Genomic DNA, 24,693 nt, shown 5'->3' on the forward strand with positions numbered 1-24,693 from the left:
TTCCTGGAGAGGCGGTCGATGCCCCAAGCCTGCCAGTGCTTGAGGCCTTTGGACAACGCCCTTGACAACATGCTTTAACTTGGTCAGCCCTGATGTGGTCAGGCAGCGGGACTGGATGATCACGGTAGGTCCCTTCCAACGATTCTATTCCATACGGTATTCCCCAGTTGCCTGGGATAGTGCTAGACTTCAGCCTATGAGACAAAAGACCTTTTCCTTGCCTTTTGCTCCTACTTCAGCTCTATAACTCATATAAATGAGATAAAAAGTCCAAAATTTGGTAGACTACTGTGGCAAACCCTTTCAAATACTCTTTCCTTACAGAAACCAAGTGCCAATCTTGAGTTAACATAACGGGGATTTTTGAATGCTACATTACTATGTCAGTTATTTAATACGGTCAGCACCTCTACATGCGTAGAGCATAGCTAAATCCAGGTCCACTGCTTGTTCCGGTGCGGTAGGGCAACCTCCAGGACCAAGGCCTAAATGTGCCCTTGGAGGTGGTATGATACACTGACAAGCTGTTCTGTTCATCCCATCTGTACCTGTGTAACTTACACATGGGTTTTCTCTTACTGTTGGAAAGCAAATGTAAAGTTAAAGGTAGTGTTTATCAATTGCACCTCACTGTGTCTAATATCCAAACACCTGAAAGGAGATCAGGTTTTACATTTGCACTGACACCTCTGAAATCTTACGTATGTCATTTTGCTTTATTGCAGTAATGAGATTACAAAATACATTACAAATGATTGAGCTGGGAAAAAAAGCACTAGGTCTGGTATTCAAGAATTTAGAAGTATGTATATTGAACCCTTCTTATTTAATGGTTATGACTGTATAAAGGGTTGAAGTAATTATGAAACTATCTAATAAAATAAAAATCCAACTGAAACTGATATAGTAACTGTAAAGATTTAATTTTATTTATTCTTCTGTACAACAGAGGTGAGACAATCCCAGTAATTGAGTTGCACATAATTGTCTTAATTTCTACAAAGTAAGGAACTGCAGTTCTATGGTAGAATTGCTTCCAAACTCTTCAAGTCAAAACCAGAAGTTTCCCTCCAAACAATGCAATTCAGAAAAAACACAAAAGTTACTTCAAACCGCTCTTCCTCCTGCACCTCCATCTCAGTAAAAAACACAACAGCCCTGCTACCGCATCTCAGGTGGGTGGCTGGTGCTATTGACACTACTCCTTAGCCACAGTTTGCTGGCACCGGCTGTGCCTCAGACACAACGGTCATGCCAGCCCTCTTCATCAGGGAGAGGCCTGCGAGCGGAGCCTGAGCAGGACTGAATGGTGGATTCAGCGACCCAAGGAGATACACGCCTGTGATTTTTGATCCTTGCTCTAGTTTTCCTTACGCCAGTGGAAATCAGGAGCCCAGCTACTGAGGTCAGCAGGTTCACCTCAGCGTAAGTGCAGAAGCGATATGGCAGCAGTACCAGCCGTCCTTGCACAGGACCCCCAGTATATTTGGGCCTCAATCTAAAGGCTGCCTGAGAGATGCCCCGTTGCCTTCAGCAGGCTTTTGACCAGACCTCTGTACATGTGTACAGCAGTACCAAGTTCTGAAAACAGTTGTAAAAATGCAGATTATATTCTTCTAAAATGCTGTCTTACAGATTTTCCACTTCTCTGTGTAACTTTCAATGCTTACCAAACGCTACTAAAACATTGCATACAGCTTCATAATAATAAAAACCACGAGTGAAGTGATTGCTACATTCAACTTAAAAGCCAATTTTTAGAAGCAATTTTCATATTTTATCATATTTATGATGGCACCATTACTTTTTTCCTTTTTTATTTTACCTTCAATTGCATATGCTTCATTAGGACATGCTAGAAAAAAGAAGCTATGGATCACACGGTCTGTTTTCTTATAAGGACATAATTAGAGAAAAGGGGTTGTGGATGGCTATCTCCAGTCTGTCCATGCTTCCTGCAGCTAGTCTCATCAGATAGCCTGTTAAGGGAAGTCTCTGCAGGTCACTGGTGAGCTAATGACTGAAGTTTAAAGTACTCATTATCACCTTCTATACAGTTAGCAAACCATGTCCCTTTGTAGCCTAATAAAAATTAACTGAATTGTTCTAAATCCAAAATTCCTAAAGTTCACATCAAACTTCAAAATAAATACAATTTAATACAAATTATGAGGAAAAAACATCATTTTACTTGCAAAACCCTATGCTTGGTCTCAGAGGTATCCTATTTAACCTACTATATCCACTGTGGAACACACTGGATTTACGCAGTATGTGAGAAATAATTGAGCTTATGTAGAATTGCAATGATGCGATCCACTGTGCTAGTAATTAGCTATTTCAGAGACTTGTGTGTGTGTATCTTAAAATGACTCAATATGTATGTTTCTTTAAATTTGGTTACAAATACTGGAAAAAGAAAATACTGTCTCTACAAAGTGCTGAGTTCCTCTTCTTATGAAAGCCAATGCAAAAAAATCAGGATGTTTGAAGAGCTTCTCAACATTTTGCAGGATCACACCTGAGAGGTTTAGAGACTGTGACCATCTTTACCAAAGGAACTCTTTCAGAAGTTACAAGAGCTGTGATAGGATGGGTTCCCAACACTGTCTTCCCTGAAGGCTCTTTAAATGATGGCATCATGTTCATCACTGTAACAGAAACACAGTAATTAATGTTCTGCAGTACAAGCAACAGCCAACAAGTGTACAGTTGTACAACAACAGTACAAGAAACAGCCCCCCCGCTGCTGCTAAGAGGGTTATTTTGTGAACAGAGGCCATCTGTGTGGCAGCAACTGTTTGAATTCCATGGCCAGGAAGCAGGAGGCAAGATGGAGAGAAAACACAAGGCCTAAACACTAACATCCCAACAACTCTAAAGACATCACCTCACTTAAAACAAGCTTCTCAGCTGAGATGAATGATACTGAATAGGAAAAAGAAAAGCAGTCTAGTGTTAAGAATTCCCAGTTCTTAAACTAAATGTGGGACAAGGAGGGAAGCCTTGGAAGCAAAGCGAGTAGAGCTGAGTGTAAATGGTAAATGATATTGTTCAATCAAAGTTGTACCATTCACTACAAAAGGGGTGAGACAAGATGAAGTTAAAGTCATAGACGTCTGACTGGTTCTGTGTCCGCAGAAGTGAACACTGCAAAGCAGAGGAAAATAGTAGCTCCACAAAGAAGAACCATACCCAAGACAAGACTGGCCTCCTGTCCCCCAGTCCGCTATCATAAAGGACAGAGACCGGTTGCCTGGAAGAAACTGGTGGCAGAGATTCTGTTTAAATTGGTGTTTTTCAACTTGCAGTTCACAGACTGTCTGAAGCCCACAGACAACTTATAAAGGGTCTTGAAAAGACAACTAAGACAAACAAGCTCGCTCTCAATAGGATTGTATTTGCTGTACAGCACCTACACTCTAAGGGAAAGTATCAGCAGCCTGCAGCTCAAAGAATGCTGAAAGTCACAGGCATACACAGAGTAAACCAGTGAGTTCAGGTGGGATCCAGCGTGTACCTTTCAATATCCACAGCACAGACTTGTCTAAGACTCTTAGCTGCCCTCACCGTAAGTGAATACAAAAATGCATGGATAGGCTGATTCATCTGACAGTTTTACCCTACTTTCAGGTAATATGAATGATATGAAATGACTAGTGTAGATGCAGATGCCTGTATTTGGTTAAATGAATTCTACTTCTCATTTCACAGACTTGCAAAAAGTGTGTAAAGCAGGTTCGATGGATATAATTTTATGGACAGGTTTCTGCAGCCGAGAACAAGATAACACAGAAAACTAAATATTAGAAATCAATCAGTCGGCCTGCCAGATTGCAAGGTGGGACAGAAGTTTCAGTTCATATATTGACAACCACCAAATTCTGTGCTTTTAAAAATGTGAATAATGGCCATGTTGCCTTTCAATGTTTTCTGTGACAATAAACAAATGAATCAATTCAACAATGGTGGCTTAAGAATGTGGAATATTAGATGTCTGGTTCTAAAACTGGCTGCTCAAACTAGACTTAAAGGCACATAAGAGGTGATGCAAAAGAGAGGTGGTAACAGAGTTCCAACATGACAACATACAGGTAATAGAAAATAGAGCTACTACAAAAAAATTAATGGCAAGGAGAAGGAAAATGCCAAAGAGTGAACAGACAAATAGAGTCTAAGAGAAAATGTCAGGAAGAACCGGAAGTCTTGCAAATCGCAGCAAACTTATCAAGGAAAAGTTTTCAAGCAAACATTAGCTATCCATAGAATAGCTAAAGGACAAGGATCCTTTAAAAAATACAATGATTTTATGCAGTAGATCAGAGAAAAAACCCACACAGAAGAGAGGCATAATAATGAGGAATAGCTGAAGTGGTGAAAAACAAAATATCACAGTTAAATCTCTTAGTGATATTAATACAAGGTACATTAAACATATGTATCACAGTTCATTCTCCTTGATTTGTTTGTCCTTGTTCCCCTCGAGTAATAAATTGACAAGGGACAATCCCTTGAGAACTTACATGGTTCTGTACTGAATGCCTCTTCTAGAGTGATAGGTTTTGCATCCGATGTAGAGGATAACTAGGACTCCAAGTGTCAGCACAATGCCACCTACAAAACTGCCTGCATCAAATCTGGAGGTTTTGGCTACAACAGCCTCAGATTTTGATGTGGCTGAAAAGAAAAAAAAAAAGAAAAAAGAAAGGCACTTTTTACAGAGCTTGCAAAATTGTGTTTTGAGGGACTCCTCTATATCCTGCCCTCCCCATGTCATAACATACCTATAGCTCTGTTTTTAAGTGCCAGATTCTGGCGACGCCAAGAACAGCTGATCCAACTGCTTGCTGTCTCTGAAAGACTGATTGCCCCTTCTCCTCTCCACCTCCCTCTTTCCCCTGCCTTTTTTCCCCCTGCTCTCCCCTGCTTCCACACAGGCAGCTCCTGCCCTTCTTAGGCCAGTTCGTGTTTTTCATACCCTTCATGAGCCAATTTAACTCACTAAGATGGCCTGAAATCAGCCCAAGCAGACAAGGAAGTTGCTTTTAGTCCGATGAGCATAGTGAGTCAGCCTGTAGAGGGGTCCAACAACCACCAAGTCGGTCAGTATAGTTACGTGGTGGGAGTAAAATACTTCTGGTGGCGATGAGCTGTTGGATTGCTTCACCTTGTCTCATGGAATTGTACCCTCACTCTCCAAGTGCGATCAGCTCTGCAGCCCAAGGCAAATATTGACACAGATAACAGGGCCTCAGATAAGCCATAGCAGTTTCTGTGTGAAAACTGGTTTTATCTGCTACGAACTCGCACCAAAAGACCTGTTCTGTGCCCATCTCTATTTGTGCTTGCCACAGGGAGCATTACGTGGCCAACTAAAAGTTCTGCTGACGACAGCTTCACCTACCCAATAATACTTCACTGACATGTGAGCAACCCTGATCTGTTTAGAAGTCTAAGCACGAAGTGGTGCAAACAAGCCTGTAACTGCAAGGAAATACTGAGTTCTACACTTACTTATATTAAAGGGTACTGTCAAATTGTATTTGACAACTTTTATATAAGTGTGACTCATTCATAGTCATACTCTATCTTCCGTTAGGGATAAAATTGGTTACATTGCTACAAATGTAGCTAACGGAATTCAGCCTTTCTACCAAGCCAGCAGATATACTTTGAGCCACAGGTCAGCTGTGAAAAAGGAAGTATTAGAGAAGAGTTCAAGTAAGCTGCAGAAGGGAGAGCTGAACAAATACAGAAGTTGGATTCAAAAGCCAGGCTTTCTCCTAACATTGCTAATCTCCTTGCTGGTGGCTGCTGGTTCAGACCACTCGTGTATTTTTTTTTTTTTCCTAAATACGTCAGGGCTCTCAGGTTAAGCGAAGCCTTATTTAAGTTGAGTGGTCAGAGCAACATTATTGTAGCCAACTTGATAATAAAATCCAACCTTACTCTCATTTTTCAGCATGCAAATACCTTCTTTCTTTGTTACAGTACTGTAAAACTAACAATTCTACTATTGTACCACACACGTACATATGCATTTATGAGCTTCTTGCAATGTGAACTCACCTGTTACAGAAGTGAAAGGAATCTTGGATGTGGTCACCACTGTAATATTGAGTGGTGACGATGTGACTGATGAAGCTGTGGTGGATCTTGTTGTCTGGCTGGTGGTGGTGGGCTGAGTCGTCAAGGTGACAGACGCAGTGGTGTTGGTGGGCTGACTGGTACTGGTCAGGCGAGTAGTACTGGTGGACATACCTAGGAAATTTTTATTTGTGGTATCACACAGAAAAATACATAAAAATAATAAACTGCATACTCACTGAATAAGATAGCATCTATCATGCCCAAATAGAATGCGAGTAACAATAAAAATGCCACTGTGTGGATATATAGGCTTGCATACAGACTCTTCCCCTAAGCATTTCCTTTGGAAAGGCCCAACTTCTGATTTCCGGGGCTCAAGGTCAGCAATGGCTTAAAGGAAAGCCTGTAAAGAAAACCTGGATAATACCCACTAACTTTTAGAAGGGTCATTTTTTTTTTATAACACTATCCAATTCCATAGAATCACGCCTAACTTACAGTACTTTAAACTGTGACAAAATTCTGGATCAAGAGTAACTTTCCAATTGAAGGGCCCAACTTTTCAGATAACTAAGCTTTTCTGACAAGAACAGATTTGCATGAAAACGCCCCCCCCCCCCAATTTTAGCAATGATTTAATCTTTAATTTGCTTTTGAATTAAACACTGGCTTTACTAAGGCTGCACATATACTAAACTTAGCAAAGAAAATTCTGTATGTATGTTAAACTTAAGGTTCAAAAGGTTTTCTACACGTAATAAAAGTTCAACTAAAGTAAATCTGCTGGCTTGTATCATTTATTTAGTAGCGAGCTGTCTTGCCAAGGTTAAAACAAAGACTGGAATGCTGTTTCACAAGTTTATTTGACACCTAACATCTTTAACTTTTACTCTGCTTTTACCTAAGCACTTTCCCTTCCCTCCTCACAAAGCAGTAATGAACTGTTCAGAATAAAAATACCATGAAACAAAATTCAAGAATAATAGAGATTGATATTTACAGCAAAATCCTTAGAACCGTAGTAGACAGCAGCCAGCTGGAATGACCTTAAGAATAATTACTTATTTTTCTAAGAAGGAACTACCAAGAAACCTGAGCCTGTTATGCAACTAACATTTCTCTGAGCAGATGATATGAGGCAAACAGCTTTTATGTATGAAGGAATTCTAGGAAGAAAAAGTTCCCCTTGCAGCGGTCTACTTCTGTATTATTACTATAACCTCACACAAGCTGGGTTCATTTTAAACACCACAAAATATTTTTACTATGGACATTCAAATGTCTAATTATACCCACATTTTCTTTAAACTGTCTAAAACTAGAACAACTTCAGAATAGCTAGTATAATCTCAATTCCACAGCAAACTTGATATTCAATTTCTGCTTCTTTTAGTACAGCATCTAAAATGCTTCTATATAATAACCTTCCCGTAAGTGTGGTTTAAAATGTGTGTAGCTACACACAGAATGGTGTCTTTGCTAAGACTTAAGTATCACTGCTTCCATTACAGATGTGAACATCAAAAACTTAAAAAACCCACAACAATAGCATTCAGAAAGGAACTGGCCTACATAACATGTTTCTGAGACATTTAACATTAAAACTACTGAAACAGCCCAATACAGTCCCCACAGTAAATGTTAATTTATTTTCCTGCTCTTTGATGTTCTAATTGTGTTGTGCTGTAAGCCTAGGCAACACTTTGAAATGAGCATTCATTGAGATGGAACAGTTGGAGTACTATACTCATGTGCTTACCTTGTTACAATTAGGAAATTCAGTTCCTCTATGAAGCATGTGTAAAATACATTAGATAAAATTCAGGGCACATTTTAATACTGACAGGTAAATTCCCCAAAGGCACAATGATCTATAAATATCAAATAGTTCCTCATTGTAGCAAATAGCAAGGAAATGGAAATGACCTATATGGAAACCACCTACAGCTATACGACACGAAACCACACTTGGTAACTGCATTCCTAATACAAATGACACCAAAAGACAAATCTGAATGCAAGTGTCAATCAATCAGTCTTCTGTTTATTTTTTTTCTCTTTTGAGCCATGATTTCTGAGTGTCAAACTGGCTTGTGCTTCTGAGCAATATAATAGCTAATTGTTCCATGCATAACATTATTAAACAATGTTACACAAAGATGGTACTTATTCCATGGGCATTAAATCACCCTGCAGAAAACCTGAGTCAGCACAAAAAATATCCAAGTAGTTATCATGAGGAAATTCAGCAAAATGGCACATTACTTCCTCCTCCCCCCCCTTTCCTACTAGTGATCCTTTTTTCTTATCAACATGACAGCACTTGTGACATAACATTAAGAGTAAAATCTAGTTAATCTCCTAAAGATTTATCTTTCATGATGTATTTAGCATCAGCCATTTCAAAACATCAGTGGGAGGCTGAGTCAGCTGGAGAATTTGGGAAGCTGACATCAATCAGTTCTGTGTCTTTGAAAAATCTTACCCATACTATTTTACCAACAGAGTTAAGATGAAAGAACATTAGCTAGCAACATCTGTCCTTTTATCTTTTATTTCCCTAATTACTTTTCCCCGAAAAGACCAGCTGGGCTTCATCAAACATCATTCTAAACAAACCCAGAATGCTTAAGTTAATTTTTATTATTTAAAAACGAACCATGCCAGTAATATAGTTCAGGTTTATGCTGCTTTATTTTTAAAAGACAAGTATTTTACTTTGTAAGCTACCTGTATTTAAAGATTAAATAGCTATGCTATATCCATCAATCAAACTACATATATAGCATAAAGACAAGAATTCTTAGCAGCATGCACTACTCAGTGTTCTAACTCAACAAGGAGCCCAACAACTCCAACTGCATAAGCACCGTGCTAACATACAAAATAATTACACTACATAAGTAATGGCTCTAAACTAGGGGAGGGTAGATTTAGACTAGATCTAAGGAAGACATTTTTTACAATAAGGGTGGTGAAACACTGGCACAGATTGCCCAGAGAAGTAGTGGAGGCCCCATGTCTGGAAACATTCCAGGCCAGGTTGGACGGGGCTCTGAGCAGCCTGGTCTAGTTGAAGATGTCCCTGCTCACTGCAGGGGCATTAGACTAGATGACCTCTAAAGGTCCCTTCCAACCCAAAGCATTCTATGATTCTGTGAATTATTACTGAATGCTCTTCCTAAAATGCTGCTTTGCATGGAAAATGTTTGAATGAAACAGGCTTTTGCTTCTGCCATGAAAAGCTTCCCTAAAAAAAAAGGCAGAGACTTTAAACAAAATTATGTATATCCAGATGTATATCCAGTAAACTTTATTCTGAAGAGGTCGAGACAGATAATCAAAATGGATGAACAGTGTCTGTAAATCTATGCAGTTTCTAACAAAAAAAAAAAAAAAAAAAAAGATAAGGATGTGAATTGTGAACCACATGACTCAAGGCATAGCTGTCTGTTAGATTTGTACTATGCCTAACAGTAAAGGGCTCAGGCCTCTTTTCACTATTATTATCCAGACAGAGTAACGCTCAGACCTCTGCAAGAAACCCAGAGTCAGGGTTGGAGCGGAAGGGCGGGTGAAACACCTGTGGTTAACAATGGCTTTACACACGCCGAAGGCCCTATGGCAACAAGCGGATTACACAAATCACTGCCCAAGTCAGACATGCTGAAACTGGTACACTGCAGGCAATGGAATGAGGCACTGCACCCCTTCCTCGCTATCAAAAGGAAGGTCTTTGAAAAGAGGTGGGTGTTTTTTTTTTTTTCCCCAGTGAGTATTTTATTCTTAAATGACTAACAAGCAACTTCTGAGAGTGGTAGCTCAGAGGTTATCTGGAGACTAGAGAGACACAAAGTGAGAGCTGCACTGGAAATGGAACAACATAGCTGGGACCTTATGATCAGCACAAAACTCCACAAATACGGAAAGTATCTTAGGGTAGGCACAATATTTCTGCCCGGCTTTCACATGGCTCTCACCACAAAGGGACTCAGTTCATGCATGGACCTCTTCTCTCAGATACCGCTTTTTATCTGTGCATACAGACTGAACAACTGCATGACATTAGTTCTTATCCAGTCTTTCGTGATGTGGTGAAATATGCCTGTGCACGTTCTTACAGAAGATCATTTTTTTAATTTCCTTTTCCTTTTCCTATAGCCAATAGTTGCAACGTAAGTGGATGAACTGTTTGTGTCCCGGTTTGAGTATCTGCTTTCAAACTCTACTAGTTGATCTAATACAGCTATTTCTTCTTTCTACAAAGATGTGTTTTGTAAACACATTACTCATGTTGAAGCATCATGACTGCGACACTGCTGCCTTAGGAAACCATTCTTACCTACAGTTCTTTTGCCAAGTTGTGAAGGAAAGACGGTAGTGCCAGAACACCACAAAAGTACTCGTGACAGATTGCCCTAGATCTGCTCCTCATGTCTTGCTTAACTCCTCTGTTTTGTGCTATGGGCTCTATAAGGACTATTCTCTATGGTATATGGTGCCATGGTTCTTACCTAAAAGGAAATTGAGTCTTACTCGTGAAACTCAAGGTCCCAGGACTTCATTATACCCTGTATCTATTTACTGTGAAATAACATTAAACAGATGTGCACTGTTTGCACAGTTCTTCCTGGAAGTTTTATTTTGATTCCTGTTTTTCAATGGCACTGCAAATGTCATTGCTTCTACTGATGAAGCACACTACCTAAACTTGAAAAACAGTATAGCTTTATTTCAGAGTTCTTTCACATGTTGCCACCCAGCCCTAAAATGATAACACCTCTCTTTCATACCCAGTTTTGATAGATATTTCTTTAGATTTTGGTATGATCTGGGATAGGTTTGGAGCTGGCTTCTAGGTTCATAGTAATGGACAGATGAACAGATACATACCTATTGCAGATGTTGTAGATTGTGGGGACGATATAACCGTGACATTGGATGAACTGCTATTCCCTTCAAGGAAAAAAGAAAACAAGCAAAGAAATATTATTAATTTTCATTTTAACATACAATAATTAAAGTACCCACAACACAAGACTCTCCTCATGGTATCTGTGTTTGCAGGTGACAAGTGGGAATAGAGCAGAGAGCATTCCATCCCACAGCAGACTGTTTTATCCCTCTGCAACATGCTTCCAAATGTCAGTGCAGCAAGAACATAGTTACACTGCATGGCAGTGCCAAAACGGTCTGCATTCGAATTCTTTACATCTCTTTTTTTGCTCTCTTCCACCTGTATGTCATGCTCCATTCCAGTTGTTGTTATTAGCCATATTGCTGCTGACTTTCTTGACCTATTTAAGCACTGTGGGGTTTTTTTTCTAGTGTTTATTCCTCTATTTCAGCTCCATTTCCTGTCCCTTGATCTTTTCTTTCATTTTGCTGCACCTCTGTTACAAGCTAGGCTCATGCTAGGAACATACTGTAGTCATGTCAAATAGGGACAGACCAATACCCTGTGAAACGTTCTTCTGTGTGCTTATGCTCTCTCTAGATGAAAAGGGTCCTAAAAATGTACCTGTTTCCAAAGACTTAAAACATAAACCATGTTTCAGTCTTAACCGTTTTGTCCTTCCCTCCTTTCTTTCACTACTACTTTTGCAGTTCTCTTTTTTTATCCCTTCCTAGTCATGTTACTTCTAGGTTCTCAGGCACCCTCCCTCTCTCACTTCTGTCCTCATCGCTGCACCCCTCTTCAATGTTTCTTACAGGTCAACAGTCTTTTCCTCCTAACAGACCTCCCGGCCTGTTCAGCAACTCTCACTCCTGGAAGCGTCACTGCCCATACTTCCCTCCCTTAGTTCTGCAATGTTGTCTATGTCCACTCTGTGCTTGTTCTTTTCTCCGAAGTAACTGATCTTTTACAGCACCCTCCCACACTGCTAGCGCTATGCACCTTGCAGCAGCTCCACTGCTTTTCAGCACGGCTGGAAAACAACGTGTGTAACCTCAGAGATGATGAGAACAGCAACACAGCTACCTGAATCAAGAAGCAGGCCTATTTCCTTTGAACAGATCTGCTGTTCTTACCACTGGAAAAATCTAGTCTAAAACAGTTTTGTCAACCCTTTTTCCAATTGCGTACACGTTACGAACAAGCTCAGGTTTAAGAACAAATGCAACAGATTTACATGTTCATATCACCCACCAAAAAGAGGGGGGGGGGAAAAAGTTACAGAGGGAATTACTTTGCCTTTTCTTTGGTATAATCATAGCCAACTAGCACCACCATTGCGTACTGCACACACAACCTTTATACTGACTTTCTACCTGGGAAATTAAGTTGCAGATTTAATTGCCTTTGAGAAACATTCTATGATTGTACAATTACAAACACATTCTTTCTTCCCTTCTCTGGAGATACGCTGACTTTTATACCAGCAGGAGCCATAGACATGCCTGGGGCTAAACCTTTCCCACACTGACCTAATACTGTAACTAGACCACAGCTTTGGGTTTCCCCCAAGTTCTGAGTGCTTACTTCTCCAACACTGGGAACATGCCTGGATGTGGACTGCATGCTCATACAGGTGAAAAGCAGCCACGCACACTGCCTGGAATTCAGGTGTGAGTCAGTGATGCCATTAACACAAGATAGAGTGAGTCAATAAGCAGAGTATTGGCTATACATCCCACTTGCTGGCCAACAGCAAATGAGATGATCGAAGTAGTACAGGGCAAAAACGACTCAAGGAATGTGCCTTTTGCATAGCACACTGTTAAGCTGTACACCTTTAACACAGTCAAAACTAGATTACACTATGAAATAAACGTGTACTTCAGCAATGAGCTCAAGCACAGTGGATCTAGAATCCATTTTGACATTAAAAATCAAATGAAAAAGTGCCTTGCCTTTTTCTCTACAGCACTGAATTCTAGCCTAGCAGACTTCCTGAGCTGGTGGTTCTCTTTTTAATGGTAAATTGGTGTTCACAGGTATTTCTAGTTCTATAAATAAAATTTTCCCATTTTATTTCTCCTCTCTCTGTTGCTCTGGGGTACCTAAAGATATGAGGATTGAGTTGTCTTCTACTGTTCCTCTTAAATATATTTAGTCAGCCGAGAACAGATGCGACAAATGGACTACCTCCCTCCTGCCCTACAGCTGCTCAATAAAATAAAATCAAGGGCAAACTACTACAGGACAGTTTAAGGCATACAATAATACGTATTGCTTTTCTCGATGCTACTGAGGAACAGCAACAGAAATGCCAAGAGTATTACCTTGCAACTTATGTTCTGGAGCCATAGTAAAGGGTGTAGTACTGCTGGAGTTGTTTGTATCTTCGTTTCATACATAAAAAACAAGAAGAGCAAGATTGTTTTAGGTGCTTTATTACTAAGAAGCAAAAAAAGAAGAGTTAGTACAGCTTCTGTCACTTGCTTGGGGTGTATAAATGACTAAACTACCATGGACCGGAGCTGGATATAATGATGATATAAAAGCATGGTACCCCAACAGCCTGCTCTTAGCACATTAAAAATGACAACATTCGCACTACCCAACCATCACATGAACTGGAACTCCTTCTCATCCTCACTTTTATCTTGCCCATCATCACCATCCCAAGTTGTCTTCTTCCTTAAGATAAAAGGAGACTGGAAGAAGTAAGAGGCAGAAAATCAGGCACCTTCCTTCAGTAATAACATAAGACCTGCATCACCTACAGCAGAAAGAAAAGAACTTCTCATGTAAATCTTTTCCTGTAAAGTCTGCCAGGCCTTGCAGGCACGTGGGCGCTTGCTCTGCCCCGGCGTGGATGGCATGGTAAGACAACAAGCTCCACCAAGAAGTTGCATCGCTTAGCTTGGGACTAAAATCATGTTATTGCATCCACTGAGCCTTTGGCAGGTGGGGAGTGGGACAGAGAAGGATCACACCTCTGGTGAAATATCGTCATACCCTAAAGACTAATTGAGGCCTAATTACTCTGTTCTCAGGCCTGGTCTACAAATAAGTGGTAAACTTTAAAGATAAACCACACAGAATGAAAAGTCTGGCATTCACATGCATGCAAGAAGATCAGTTGTGGATTTTGCCTTTCCCAAGCGGAGTTTAGTTTTGATCACTTATAACAACATTCTGCTAAAGGCAAACAAATAACCTGAACTAAGCATCACAGAAATAGGGGATTTTCTTAGTAGTTACAAAATCTTAGTGAAGATCTCAGAATGGTAAAGTTTGCAAATACAAATGGCAAACCACTCATGTATCTCACCCCTGCGATGTTAAGATTGAGCGCTGCACTGCAAGATATGTTAGACTGTTTAATTAGGGAGCTTAGGGAAAACAAACAAACAAAAAAAGGAGGGTGGCACACAGCTAAACTAAGCTTTCCCAGCAAGGACCCAATCCTGCAGAATGTGGTCTATATCAGAGCCAGTCCCCCTGCCTTTAACAATGACCTGATTGAGGAAGCTAAGCCAACAGAAGATGGACACTACCCCCCTCCCCAACAGCACACAATATTTTTTGCTGCCTCAACCAGCAGAATGGACTCCCTGTAGCATTACATGAAAGAGAGGGGCAGGAACCAGAGGTGGAAGACAGGACACTATTCATCCTAGCTCAGATCAGCTTGGACAGCAAACCTTAAAAGACGTCAAGGACCTTATGCAGCTTGAAAGATACAACTTTTTTTTTTTCCCCTCCTCAAAAAACCCCCAAACATTGACAAGTTTCTTAATTTGGATCACAGATCACAAGCAGTTGCTCCAGAATACAAATACATCTTAATATGGGGTACTGCACAAGCATATGCCATATCGGAATGTGTGGCAATGAATGGGACAGTTAAGAAAAAGAAAATGTTAAAATCACGTGATTCCCTAACTGTTCTCTATCCTCAGGCTGTGGTTTTGGATTTGAAGCAGTGTGTATCACTGCAGCAACAGCAGAAGATTTCAACCAGGGAGGCAGGAGGGATGTCCTGGGTTAAGGCAAAGGGAAAAGCAGCACACGCTTCTACGCAGCAATGGCTCTGACAACTGGAGACTCTTACTGGAGACCATAGACTGCACAGCGCAACAGGCCCAAAGCAAAACAGCACGGCTTTCTGGCCTTCTCCAGGCAGCAGAAGTGCAGGGTGTACTCATGTAGGCATGAGTACAGGAAGGAAGGGGAGAGAAGGCCGACAGCCAGCTGCAGCATGGAAGGTTCTGCGCAAGAGCAGAGGTAAAGCTCTTTGGGCCATGGCGTCAACTGCAACATTGGACCTACAAATCTTGAGCAGAGAAACTCTGTCCTGATGCTTGTTCCCACTGTGATCTGGGGGTGTAAGGTAGAATCTCTGTGTTCATTTTTCATGATGCAACAGGACTGAATCAAGGACATACCCAACTTAAAAACATGCACTGAAGCACCACAAACTGAAAAAGGACAGGGAAAGGGGATCTGCAATGCTTTTGTTAGACAACTCTGTTTTCCTCTGTTTAAGGTCAGGTGCAGATGCAGCTGAAAACGTAACTTGTGGCTGGCCAGGGTGTATCTGAAGGCAAGCGTGCTTCCTGTGAACGCGGCGGCACGGTTTGGCACACCGAGCCCCTCCAGGGCCTCTCGCGGTTTTGTTGCTCAGGAAGAAGTACGAAATCAGGAGTTGCAGACAATTTCAATAAGCAGACTTTCAAAAGAGCAAAATCAGGCCAGTTCTTCCAGCTTTATAGCTGGAATTCAGCTTCCAGAAGTGGCATTCAGACACAGGAGCTGAAGATCCGTGCCTGTGCTAAACACACAGATAGATGCATGGTGATACGGATAGCTCCAATACTTGGTGAAAACGAACAGGACAAGTTTTTAAATGGACCTGATTTTGCCAGATCCTGCAAAAGTCACAGCGGGTAACACCCATGAACCTTTACCATTAGGAATCTAGTCTCCAGCTCAGGCATGTACCAAATTACTGTTCTATGTGGATGAAGCCTGGTAGAAGAACCATACACTAATGAGTGGCACTAATCACTGAAATCCCAGCATGTCACATAGATTAATTTGCCCACTCCCACATTCACATTTAAAATAAACACATTTCTAAGGACTTGCAGCCTTTATGTCTAGTTTAACTAAACCTCACGCTGCAGAAAGATGTTGGTGCATAAATCCACATTTTTACACATTCCTTTTGGGGACATTTCAAAAGTCATATAAAAAATTTTGTCTAGGCATCTTCAGCCTTGATGCATAGCAGGTAAGTACGTGAGTTTTATGCCCAAGCCATTCCACTCCTGTTGGTTTAACAAAAACAAAAAGTACAGAGGCACTGACAATGCACAGCCCATCAGAAAGATCTCCGACTTCCACAGTAACCTCTAAGCAGTCAAAATGTCTCACAGCTGAGATGCTGGAATGGTTAAAGCAGAGATGTTAGAGCAGCATCACGAATATAACCATCCCTTCCGTAGTCTCCACCATCAGGATACTCGTTCTTCTCAGTTGAAATGGATAAAAGTAAAATTCTGCAGGTTAAAACAAAACCAACCCCCTGACCTCAAATCTACCGTAACATTTGCCAGGCAATTTTGACAGACTATAAATTCAAAACATTGCTATCAAGAAACTTTACATTTGTTTTCCCTTTGACTCAACAAGGTCTTTTGACATCTATTTTTGAAGTGGCATTTTTGAGCTATCAAGAAGGTTATTGCTTCATCCTGAGGCAGAGGTCAGGCAGGATTATGTCAGCAACTTTTTGGACAAGTCCTCATGCCTTAACATTGTGAAATCTACCTCACAGTTTTGCAAAGGAAAGCCCAAACACCATTACATAGATGCTTAAGGAAATAACACAGACCCATGTAACTGATTCTCAAACCTGGTCAATTTGGGACTGAAAAAATACTACGCCTTTTGCCATCATCCAAGAATCTAAGCAAAGTAAGGAGATAAACTGAAATCAAAATGCCATGCCTTTTTTCAGGTCTGGAGGCTGCTGCTGCTGCTCGTTTTTTGTACTGCGAGTAGTTCTGTACACAGGTAAGCGCTCCTGGACCACGTTGCTCGCTATCTCTTCTGAACAGAGCAGGAAGGGGGTGGGAGCAGCTTCCCGCCAGGGAGCGTGGATTCTCTATATTCGCTCAGATATCAGGAAGCCAGATGGATTTTACATCCTAGTGGGAAGGATTGTTCCTAAACCATAAACATTTTGGTGATGTTTCTTCCACGGACTTGACCCACACATAGAAACAAACTTTCCAGCCGAGTAAGAGAACTGTATTGAAATAACCAGACTGCCCAAAAATCTTAACTAGAGTGAGGACAAATCTACTGCTACTTTCACTTTTTGCAAATCATAGTATTGGATAGGTTTCACACTTTCTCTTGTAGTGTTCATTAGCGAAACACTAACTTTTGCTGAAACCAACACAAATCTCAGCAGTAGTTTCTGGAAATTTCTGAGTAACTGCGCAGAAAAAAAAGATACTTCAATAGATAACATTAGACTGAGCCTTAAAAGGGCAGACCTTCTCTCAAAATATTACAAGTAGAGTCTACACAACAAATTCACATATAGAGGAAGGACTATATTTGACTGTCAAAAGTTAAACGAGACCATCCCTGCCCCAGGAGACAGCACTGACTGTGTACACTGCGTTAAACCAGCATATGCACTCAGGAAGCAGCATGATAAAAAATAGATCAGGCCAATCTTATATCAAATGAAATGGCAGTCTGTCGTCATAAAATGGAGGCCATAATATCTTAGCAAAGCAGTAAACAGGCTACAGGTAAACTTCTTCAAGAAAAGCTTGTGTATTTTGGAAAGGCAATTATAAAGCTGCTTATGTGCCTCATTTCACTTTTTTGGTATCAATTTGTATCACAGCTTCACCAGATTAAACTTAGCTCATTAACACTGCTGGACTGATTGATATTCCTCAAGATTATTTATGGCAGGTTAATTTTGGTACCCATCTCTTGACTCCTTTACTTTGGAAAATTGTGGGGCATTGTATGGGGCATTTCAGTCTTCTGAAAAGGCAGCTCTGGCAGCTGAGACTTTTGTGTGTCTCACTGTATTTGAGCGCATGTGGATGATCATCCCCTGAAACTGGTCCTCTACCACCCGAGTTAGAGCAGAAGAGAACAGAAGCGTGTGTATTTACTGGAACTGCTCAATAAAATGAGGCATAGCATCATAGAATCATTAAGGCTGGAAAAGACCTCCAAGATCATCAAGTCCAAGCGTCAACCCACCACCACCATGCCTGCAAAACCATGTCCCGAAGTGCCACATCCACATGTTTTTTGAACACCTCCAGGGATGGGGACTCCACCACCTCCCCGGGAAGCCTGTTCCAAAGCCTGACCACTCTCTCAGTAAAGAGATTTTTTCCTAATATCCGATCTAAGCTGCTGGCAAGCGCCTGACAGAAACGCGACAACACCCACCCTCTGTCCCGACAGCAAAGCCACGACGACCCCAAAGCCACTAAGAGCCACTCGCCAGAGGCACAGAGCGGCATCGAGCAGGGCAATGCAGGCGCTTCCCCGCAGTCCGGCCCGGCCTGGGGCAGCGCGGCTTCCCCCGCGCCCCCGCCACGGGCAGGGCCCTGCCCCCCGCCCGGGGCCGGCGGGATCTGGGGACTCCCCGTGCTCAGGCCGCTCCCCGGCCCCGCGGGCAGGTGTAAGAGCGGCCACGGGTGCACCCCGCGGCGAGGCGGGCCGGCGGCGGGGCGCGGTGTCCGTGCACCCCCCGCTGCGTGCAAACATTCACCCCCCCCCAAATGCTCCTCGGCGGGGGTTTTAACTGTTGCTCCTACCTCAACACCTCGAACGTCAACCCTCTCGCCCCCGCTCCTGGCACGGGCCCGCTCCAGAGACACCCCGGCTCGGACAGGCACGAACCGGCCAACCCCCGCGCCCCCTCGCAGCCCGACACCGGCCGGAGCGCCGCCCGCTGTGCCCGCCCCCCCCGCGGCCGCTACTCACGGGAGCCGGGGGCGAGCAGCAGCAGCGCTGCCGCCTGCAGCGCGCAGGACGCGCCGCTAAGGAGCCGCATGGCCGCTGCGGGAGCCGCGGGCCGGCTGCCTCCCACCCGCCGCAGCGCGCCGGGCGCGGCCTGCCCGGGGCGGGGCGCGGCGGGGTCAGGGGCGCGGCCTGCGCGGGAGGCGGTCTCCGCCCGCCCGTCCGCGCTGAGGCGGCAGCGCCGCGCGGAGGCGGGGGTGAGCGGCTGCAGCCGCCGCGGTCTGCCCTCAGCCCGCTGCTCCCAGCGGGTCTCCCGCCGCCGTCCCCTCCCTCCCGCCCGGGTCCCCGGCAGGCCGGGCGGCTCAGCGCTGCGGCGTGCCGAAGGAGAGCCGGGCAAGCGGCGGGCAGCCCGCACCTCACACCGCGCGGCTGGCGGCGGCCCCCGGGTAGGGCTCGGGCGGGCCCGCGAGCTCCCGCGGAAGCGGGGTCGAGCGCGGGGAGCGGTGCCCGCCAGCAGCGCCCGCCGGTGTGAGCCGGTCCGGTTCCTGAGGAGCGTTCCCATGTCTCCCCGCAGAGCCTCCCCGGTGAGGATGCGGGCTCCTTGCTGAGCGGGCAGTGACAGCCGGCCGTCGGCGTTCCCGCCTGGCGGCAGCTCCCTGTGCGCGTCGCCGTCAGGTGCTGCTGAGGGCTGTGGCTGTCGTGCGGCTCGCGCTCCCAGTTTCGATCGTACAGAGCGCAGTGATGGTGATGACAAGGTCGGATGCTTATGGGTAAAGAAGAGGGGCAAAGCCAGCAAGGCAGACATCCTGCTGGGGGTCTGTTATAGACCACCCAACCAGGATGAAGAGGCAGGTGAAGTTTTCTACAAGAGGCTGGCAGAAGTCTCACAACCACTAGCCCTTGTTCTCGTGGGGGACTTTAACTTACCAGACATCTGCTGGAAATAAAACACAGCAGAGAGGAAACAGTCTAGGAGGTTCCTGAGCATGTGGAAGATAACTTGCTGGCGCAGCCTGTTAGTGAGCCTACAAGGGGAGGTGCCTCGCTAGACCTGCTGTTTACTGACAGGGAAGGACTGGTGGGAGATGTGGTGGTCAGAGGCCGTCTTGGGCTTAGCAACCATGAAATGACAGAGTTCTTGGTTCAAGGTGAAGTTAAGAGGGGGTCCATCAAAACCACCACCATGGACTTTCATAGGGCAGACTTTGGCCTGTTCAGGACGGTGGTTGAGAGGGTCCCTTGGGAGAGAGTGCTGAAGGGCAAAGGGGTCCAGGCAGGCTGGACATTGTTCAGGCAGGAAGTCTTAAACATACAGGAGCAGGCTGTCCCCATGGGCCGCAAGACGAACCAGTGGGGAAGGCGACCGGCCTGGCTGAACAGGGATTTTTTGCTGGGACTCAGGAAAAAAAGGAGGGTCTGCCACCTATGGAAGAAAGGGCAGGAGGCTCAAGGACTTGAGTACAGGGGTCTCATTAGGTCATGCAGACAGAAAATTAGAAAGGCAAAAGCCCAGCTAGAACTAAATCCGGCCACTGTTGTAAGGGATAATAAAAAATGTTTTTACAAATACATCAACAACAAAAAAGGAGCCAAGCAGAATCTCCATCCTTTATTGGATGCAGGGGGGAACTGCCAACAAGGATAAGGAAAAGACTGAGGTACTTAATGCCTTCTTTGCCTCAGTCTTTAATAGTCAGACCAGTTACTCCCAGGGTGTTCAGCCCCCAGTGCTGGAAGATAGGGAAGGAGAGCAGAACAAACCTCCCACAATCAAGGAGGAAGCAGTTAATGACATGCTATGCCACCTACACACTTACAAGTCTATGGGGTTGGATGGGATCCACCCAAGAGTGCTGAAGGAACTGGGATGATGGGGGAGCTGGCCAAGCCACTCCCTGTCAGCTATCAGCAGTCCTGGCTAACAGGGGAGGTCCCAGATGACTGGAGGATCACAAATGTAACACACATCTACAAGAAGGGCCGAGAAGAAGATCCCGGGAACTACAGGCCTGTCAGCTTGACCTCAGTGTTAGGGGAGGTTATGGAGTGATTCATCTTGAGTACGCTCACTGGGCATGTGAATGACAGCCAGAGGATCAGGCCCAGCCAGCATGGGTTCATGAAAGGCAGGTCCTGCTTGACCAACCTGATCCCCTCCTATGACCAGGTGACCCACCTAGTGGATGAGGGAAAGGCTGTGGATGTTGTGTACCTGGACTTTAGTGAGGCCTTTGACACTGTTCCCCACAGCATCCTCCTGGAGAAACTAGCTGCCCATGGTTTGGATGGGCAGTACTTTATCCAGTACTCGTTGCTGGATAAAGAACTGGCTGGGTGGCCAAGCCCAGAGAGTTGTGATGAATGGAGCTAAATCCAGTTGGTGGCCAGTTATGAGTGGTGTTCCCCGGGGCTCAGTTTTGGGTCTGGTCTTGTTTAACATCTTTATCAATGATCTGGATGAGGGGGTTGCGTGCTCCCTCAGTAAGTCTGCAGATGACACCAAGCTGGGTGGGAGTGTCGATCTGCTTGAGGGTAGGAAGGCTCTGCAGAGGGATCTGGACAGACTGGATCGATGGGCCAAGGCCAGCTGTATGAGTCTGAACAAGGCCAAATGCCAGGTCCTGCACTTTGGTCACAACAACCATGTAATGCTACAGGCTTGGGGGGGAGTGGCTGGAAAGCTGCCTGGTGGGAAAGGACCTTGGGGTGTTGGTTGACAGCCGGCTGAACAGGAGCCAGCAGTGTGCCCAGGTGGCCAAGAAGGCCAACGGCATCCTTGCTTGTATCAGGAATAGTGTGGCCAGCAGGAGTAGGGAGGTGATCGTGCCCCTGTACTGGGCACTGGTGAGGCCGCACCTGGAGTACTGTGTTCAGTTTTGGGCCTGTCTACAAGAAAGACATTGAGGCATTGGAGGGTGTCCAGAGAAGGGCAATGAGGCTGGTGAAGGGTCTAGAGAACAAGTCTTATGAGGAGCGGCTGAGGGAGCTGGGTCTGTTTAGTCTGGAGAAGAGGAGGCTGAGGGGGGACCTTCTTGCTCTCTACAACTACCTGAAAGGAGGTTGTAGTGAGGCAGGTGTTGGTCTCTTCTCCCAACTAACTAGTGACAGGACGAGAACAAATGGCCGCAAGTTGCATCAGGGGAGGTTTAGAATAGACATTAGGAAAAATTTCTTTACTGAAAGAGTGGTCAGGCATTGGGATAGTCTGCCAGGGAGGTGGTTGAGTCTCCATCCCTGGAGATGTTCAAAAAACTTGTAGATGTGGTACTTCAGGACATGGTTTAGTAGGTGTGGTGATGGTGGGCGGATGGTTGGACTTGATGATCTTGGAGGTCTTTTCCAACCTTAATGATTCCATGATTCTGTGATTCTATAAATGGTGCTGATTATCATACAGTCTCTGGTGGTGTTTTATCCTGTTAACTCACCACAGCTAATGCCATAGAGGTATTCTGAAATTTCCCTGTGTACTTATAAGTTTTATCCGTCATGAACTGTGAAACCAGCTACAAAGGTGTTAGGTGAAAGTGATACGCGGTGACAACCATATTAAATTCTTTCAAATTTTTCATGTGTACTTCTAACATAAAGTTGATGTTAGAAATTTTTTTTTCAAAGGGAGTTTATTAATACATTCGTGAGGGTGAAAGCAATTTGAACATTATTTGTCAAAGGAAGAAAAACTACATGCTGCTGCAAATTGCTGTATCATGTGAGACAGAAATACTTTTAATGTGGATAACTGTAGGATTGTCATCAAAGCTGCAGTAGAATGTTTTACACATGTCACTCCCTTTATGTTCGCTGCAGCACAGTGATGTTTCCGTGCCAAGGGATGCATCTGAGCCAGAGAGGAAACGTGACTGGCCTGAGCGCATGGGCAGGCTGCGAAACTGCACTCAGGTACTGTGTGAAACCCAGCTCCCTTCCCTAGTGACAGAATTATCCTTTTACATGCCTTTGCTTTGTAAGTCTCAGCAAGCGAGTGGTAAACTAAAATGATGAATAAAGATTTAAATTTTTTTTAATTCTAGCCTAGTTAGGCCCCATAGCTTGCATTTGGGGAAAACAGGTGCATGTGTTATACTTCCGGCAATTTCTTATGCCTTTGTTCTGCATTGCTTCCTGTGCGGTTCTCAGGATGAAGGTACCTGAAGACCAACATGCATTTTTTTTTCCTGTGAATTATCTGAGATGATCTTCCAAGGCTTTTGCTTATGATGGCAGTAGGAGTAATATCTGCAGCTGGCCTAACTCCAGTAAAGCTTAGAAATATTAGTAATCCATATGCAACTAAGTATAAGGGACTGTGGTTATAGAGGCAAAGCTTATAGTGAAAAAGAGTATTTTCTATTAAACTAGCATATTTAGAGGCTAAATATATTAATTATGTAAGTCCTTCAGCTCTTGCACAACTGTAGTGAACATCAGGCTTAGAACAGACTGGAAGCAATTTATTTTGGAACAGCCTAATTAACATTGCTCAACTTGTGTATCTGCAGGAAAAGAGTAGTTAAGATACACGGAACAAAGAGAAGTCATAAGCTCGTGGGAGACAGCTGCGTAATTCCCACAGAAGTGATGAGTTAGCAGGAAATGAGAAGTATTGCAAAAGAGTACAGGGTCTTTACTGCGTAAAGGCAGAAGTGTTGGAAGGTCTTGTGTTGATTGCTTTGGCGTGATCTGGTTCCATTTGGTGTTTGTTTTTTCTATGGGAGGCAAATTCCTGACAGTGTATCTGGAGGTGGCTGGAAGTTGTTTGTATATTGATAAGGAAACAATCTGGGAAAAAGTAGAAGTTATCATCTCCTTTAGGTACATGGCGTAATTATTTCCCGTATAGACTCCCACATAAATATAGGATTGGTGAGCATTTTTTTTCTGTTTTCCTAATTGTGTACATGATATTCAGTGTCAGGGAGCAGCAAGAATGAGCTGTGTGCTGAAGGTAACCACAGGAACTCACCAACAAGGGCACAGTCTCACAGGACCTGAGCAGGACACGGTGGTGATAGGGGCAGGGTCCACCAGTACCCTCAGACAAGTCAAAGTGATGAGCCTGATTGAGGAAGTCTGACTGGGAGGGAACAGCAAGTCAATCCAGGGGACAGGAGATAAGGCTACCACCTTTGTCAGTCTGGAGTCCCTCCAGGAAAACCAGTTGCTAAGTCAGGGCAACTGGAGACAGGGCTAAGGACAGGCACAGCTATAATGCAGCTCAGGCAGGGACTGAAGGCTCAGGCCAGAGTTTAAACAGAGCTCCTGGATGAATGAGCAGAGGGCATGTGGATGGAGGTCCCAGGTGAGGTTGGTCGGGGCTTATTATTAGCAGTTATTACTAGCATGCTCTAGTAATAACTAGCCCTGACATTCAGGCAGTTCATCCAAAGGTACAATCTGACCTCTTAGAGGAATGTCCTTGATTGGTGTCAGTTGCTCTTATGTTGGTGAGGTAGAAGTATAACTGCTAGGACGTTCACACAAGTGTTATGAATGAAAGTCCCACAACGGAATCATCAAAATCCAGGGGTCCTAAACATAAGCATCTCAGATCCATCTTGTCCACAAGATGTCAAAATGGCTTTGTGGAGAAGATGCAGGTGAAACCAAACAACAGCTCCAGGGCAGGGTTAACAGACAAAGAAAATCACAGAATCACAGAATCACAGAATAGTAGGGGTTGGAAGGGACCTCTGTGG

At 44.0% G+C, this 24,693-nt stretch overlaps 1 protein-coding gene across 2 annotated transcripts; it reads right to left on the reverse strand.

Moving 5' to 3' along the window:
• Window positions 1-904: 904 nt before the first annotated feature.
• TMEM123 (transmembrane protein 123) lies at window positions 905-19,137 on the reverse strand. 2 transcript variants are annotated; one of them, XM_075417938.1, is made up of 6 exons: window positions 19,019-19,137; window positions 13,318-13,377; window positions 10,984-11,046; window positions 6,070-6,261; window positions 4,524-4,677; window positions 905-2,651 (listed from the first exon to the last, which is right to left on the reverse strand). In XM_075417938.1, the coding sequence occupies exons 1-6, from the start codon at window positions 19,086-19,088 to the stop codon at window positions 2,627-2,629; spliced, it is 564 nt and encodes a 187-aa protein (XP_075274053.1). In that variant the 5' UTR covers window positions 19,089-19,137; the 3' UTR covers window positions 905-2,626. The 2 variants fall into 2 exon arrangements, with proteins under 2 accessions (XP_075274053.1, XP_075274060.1); XM_075417945.1 differs by lacking the exon at window positions 905-2,651 and adding an exon at window positions 7,850-7,877 and having other exon boundaries at window positions 4,576-4,677.
• Between the last annotated feature and the right edge of the window lie 5,556 nt (window positions 19,138-24,693).

Source organism: Opisthocomus hoazin, chromosome 1, assembly GCF_030867145.1.
Source record: "Opisthocomus hoazin isolate bOpiHoa1 chromosome 1, bOpiHoa1.hap1, whole genome shotgun sequence".
In the NCBI taxonomy this organism is placed as follows: Eukaryota; Metazoa; Chordata; class Aves; order Opisthocomiformes; family Opisthocomidae; genus Opisthocomus; species Opisthocomus hoazin.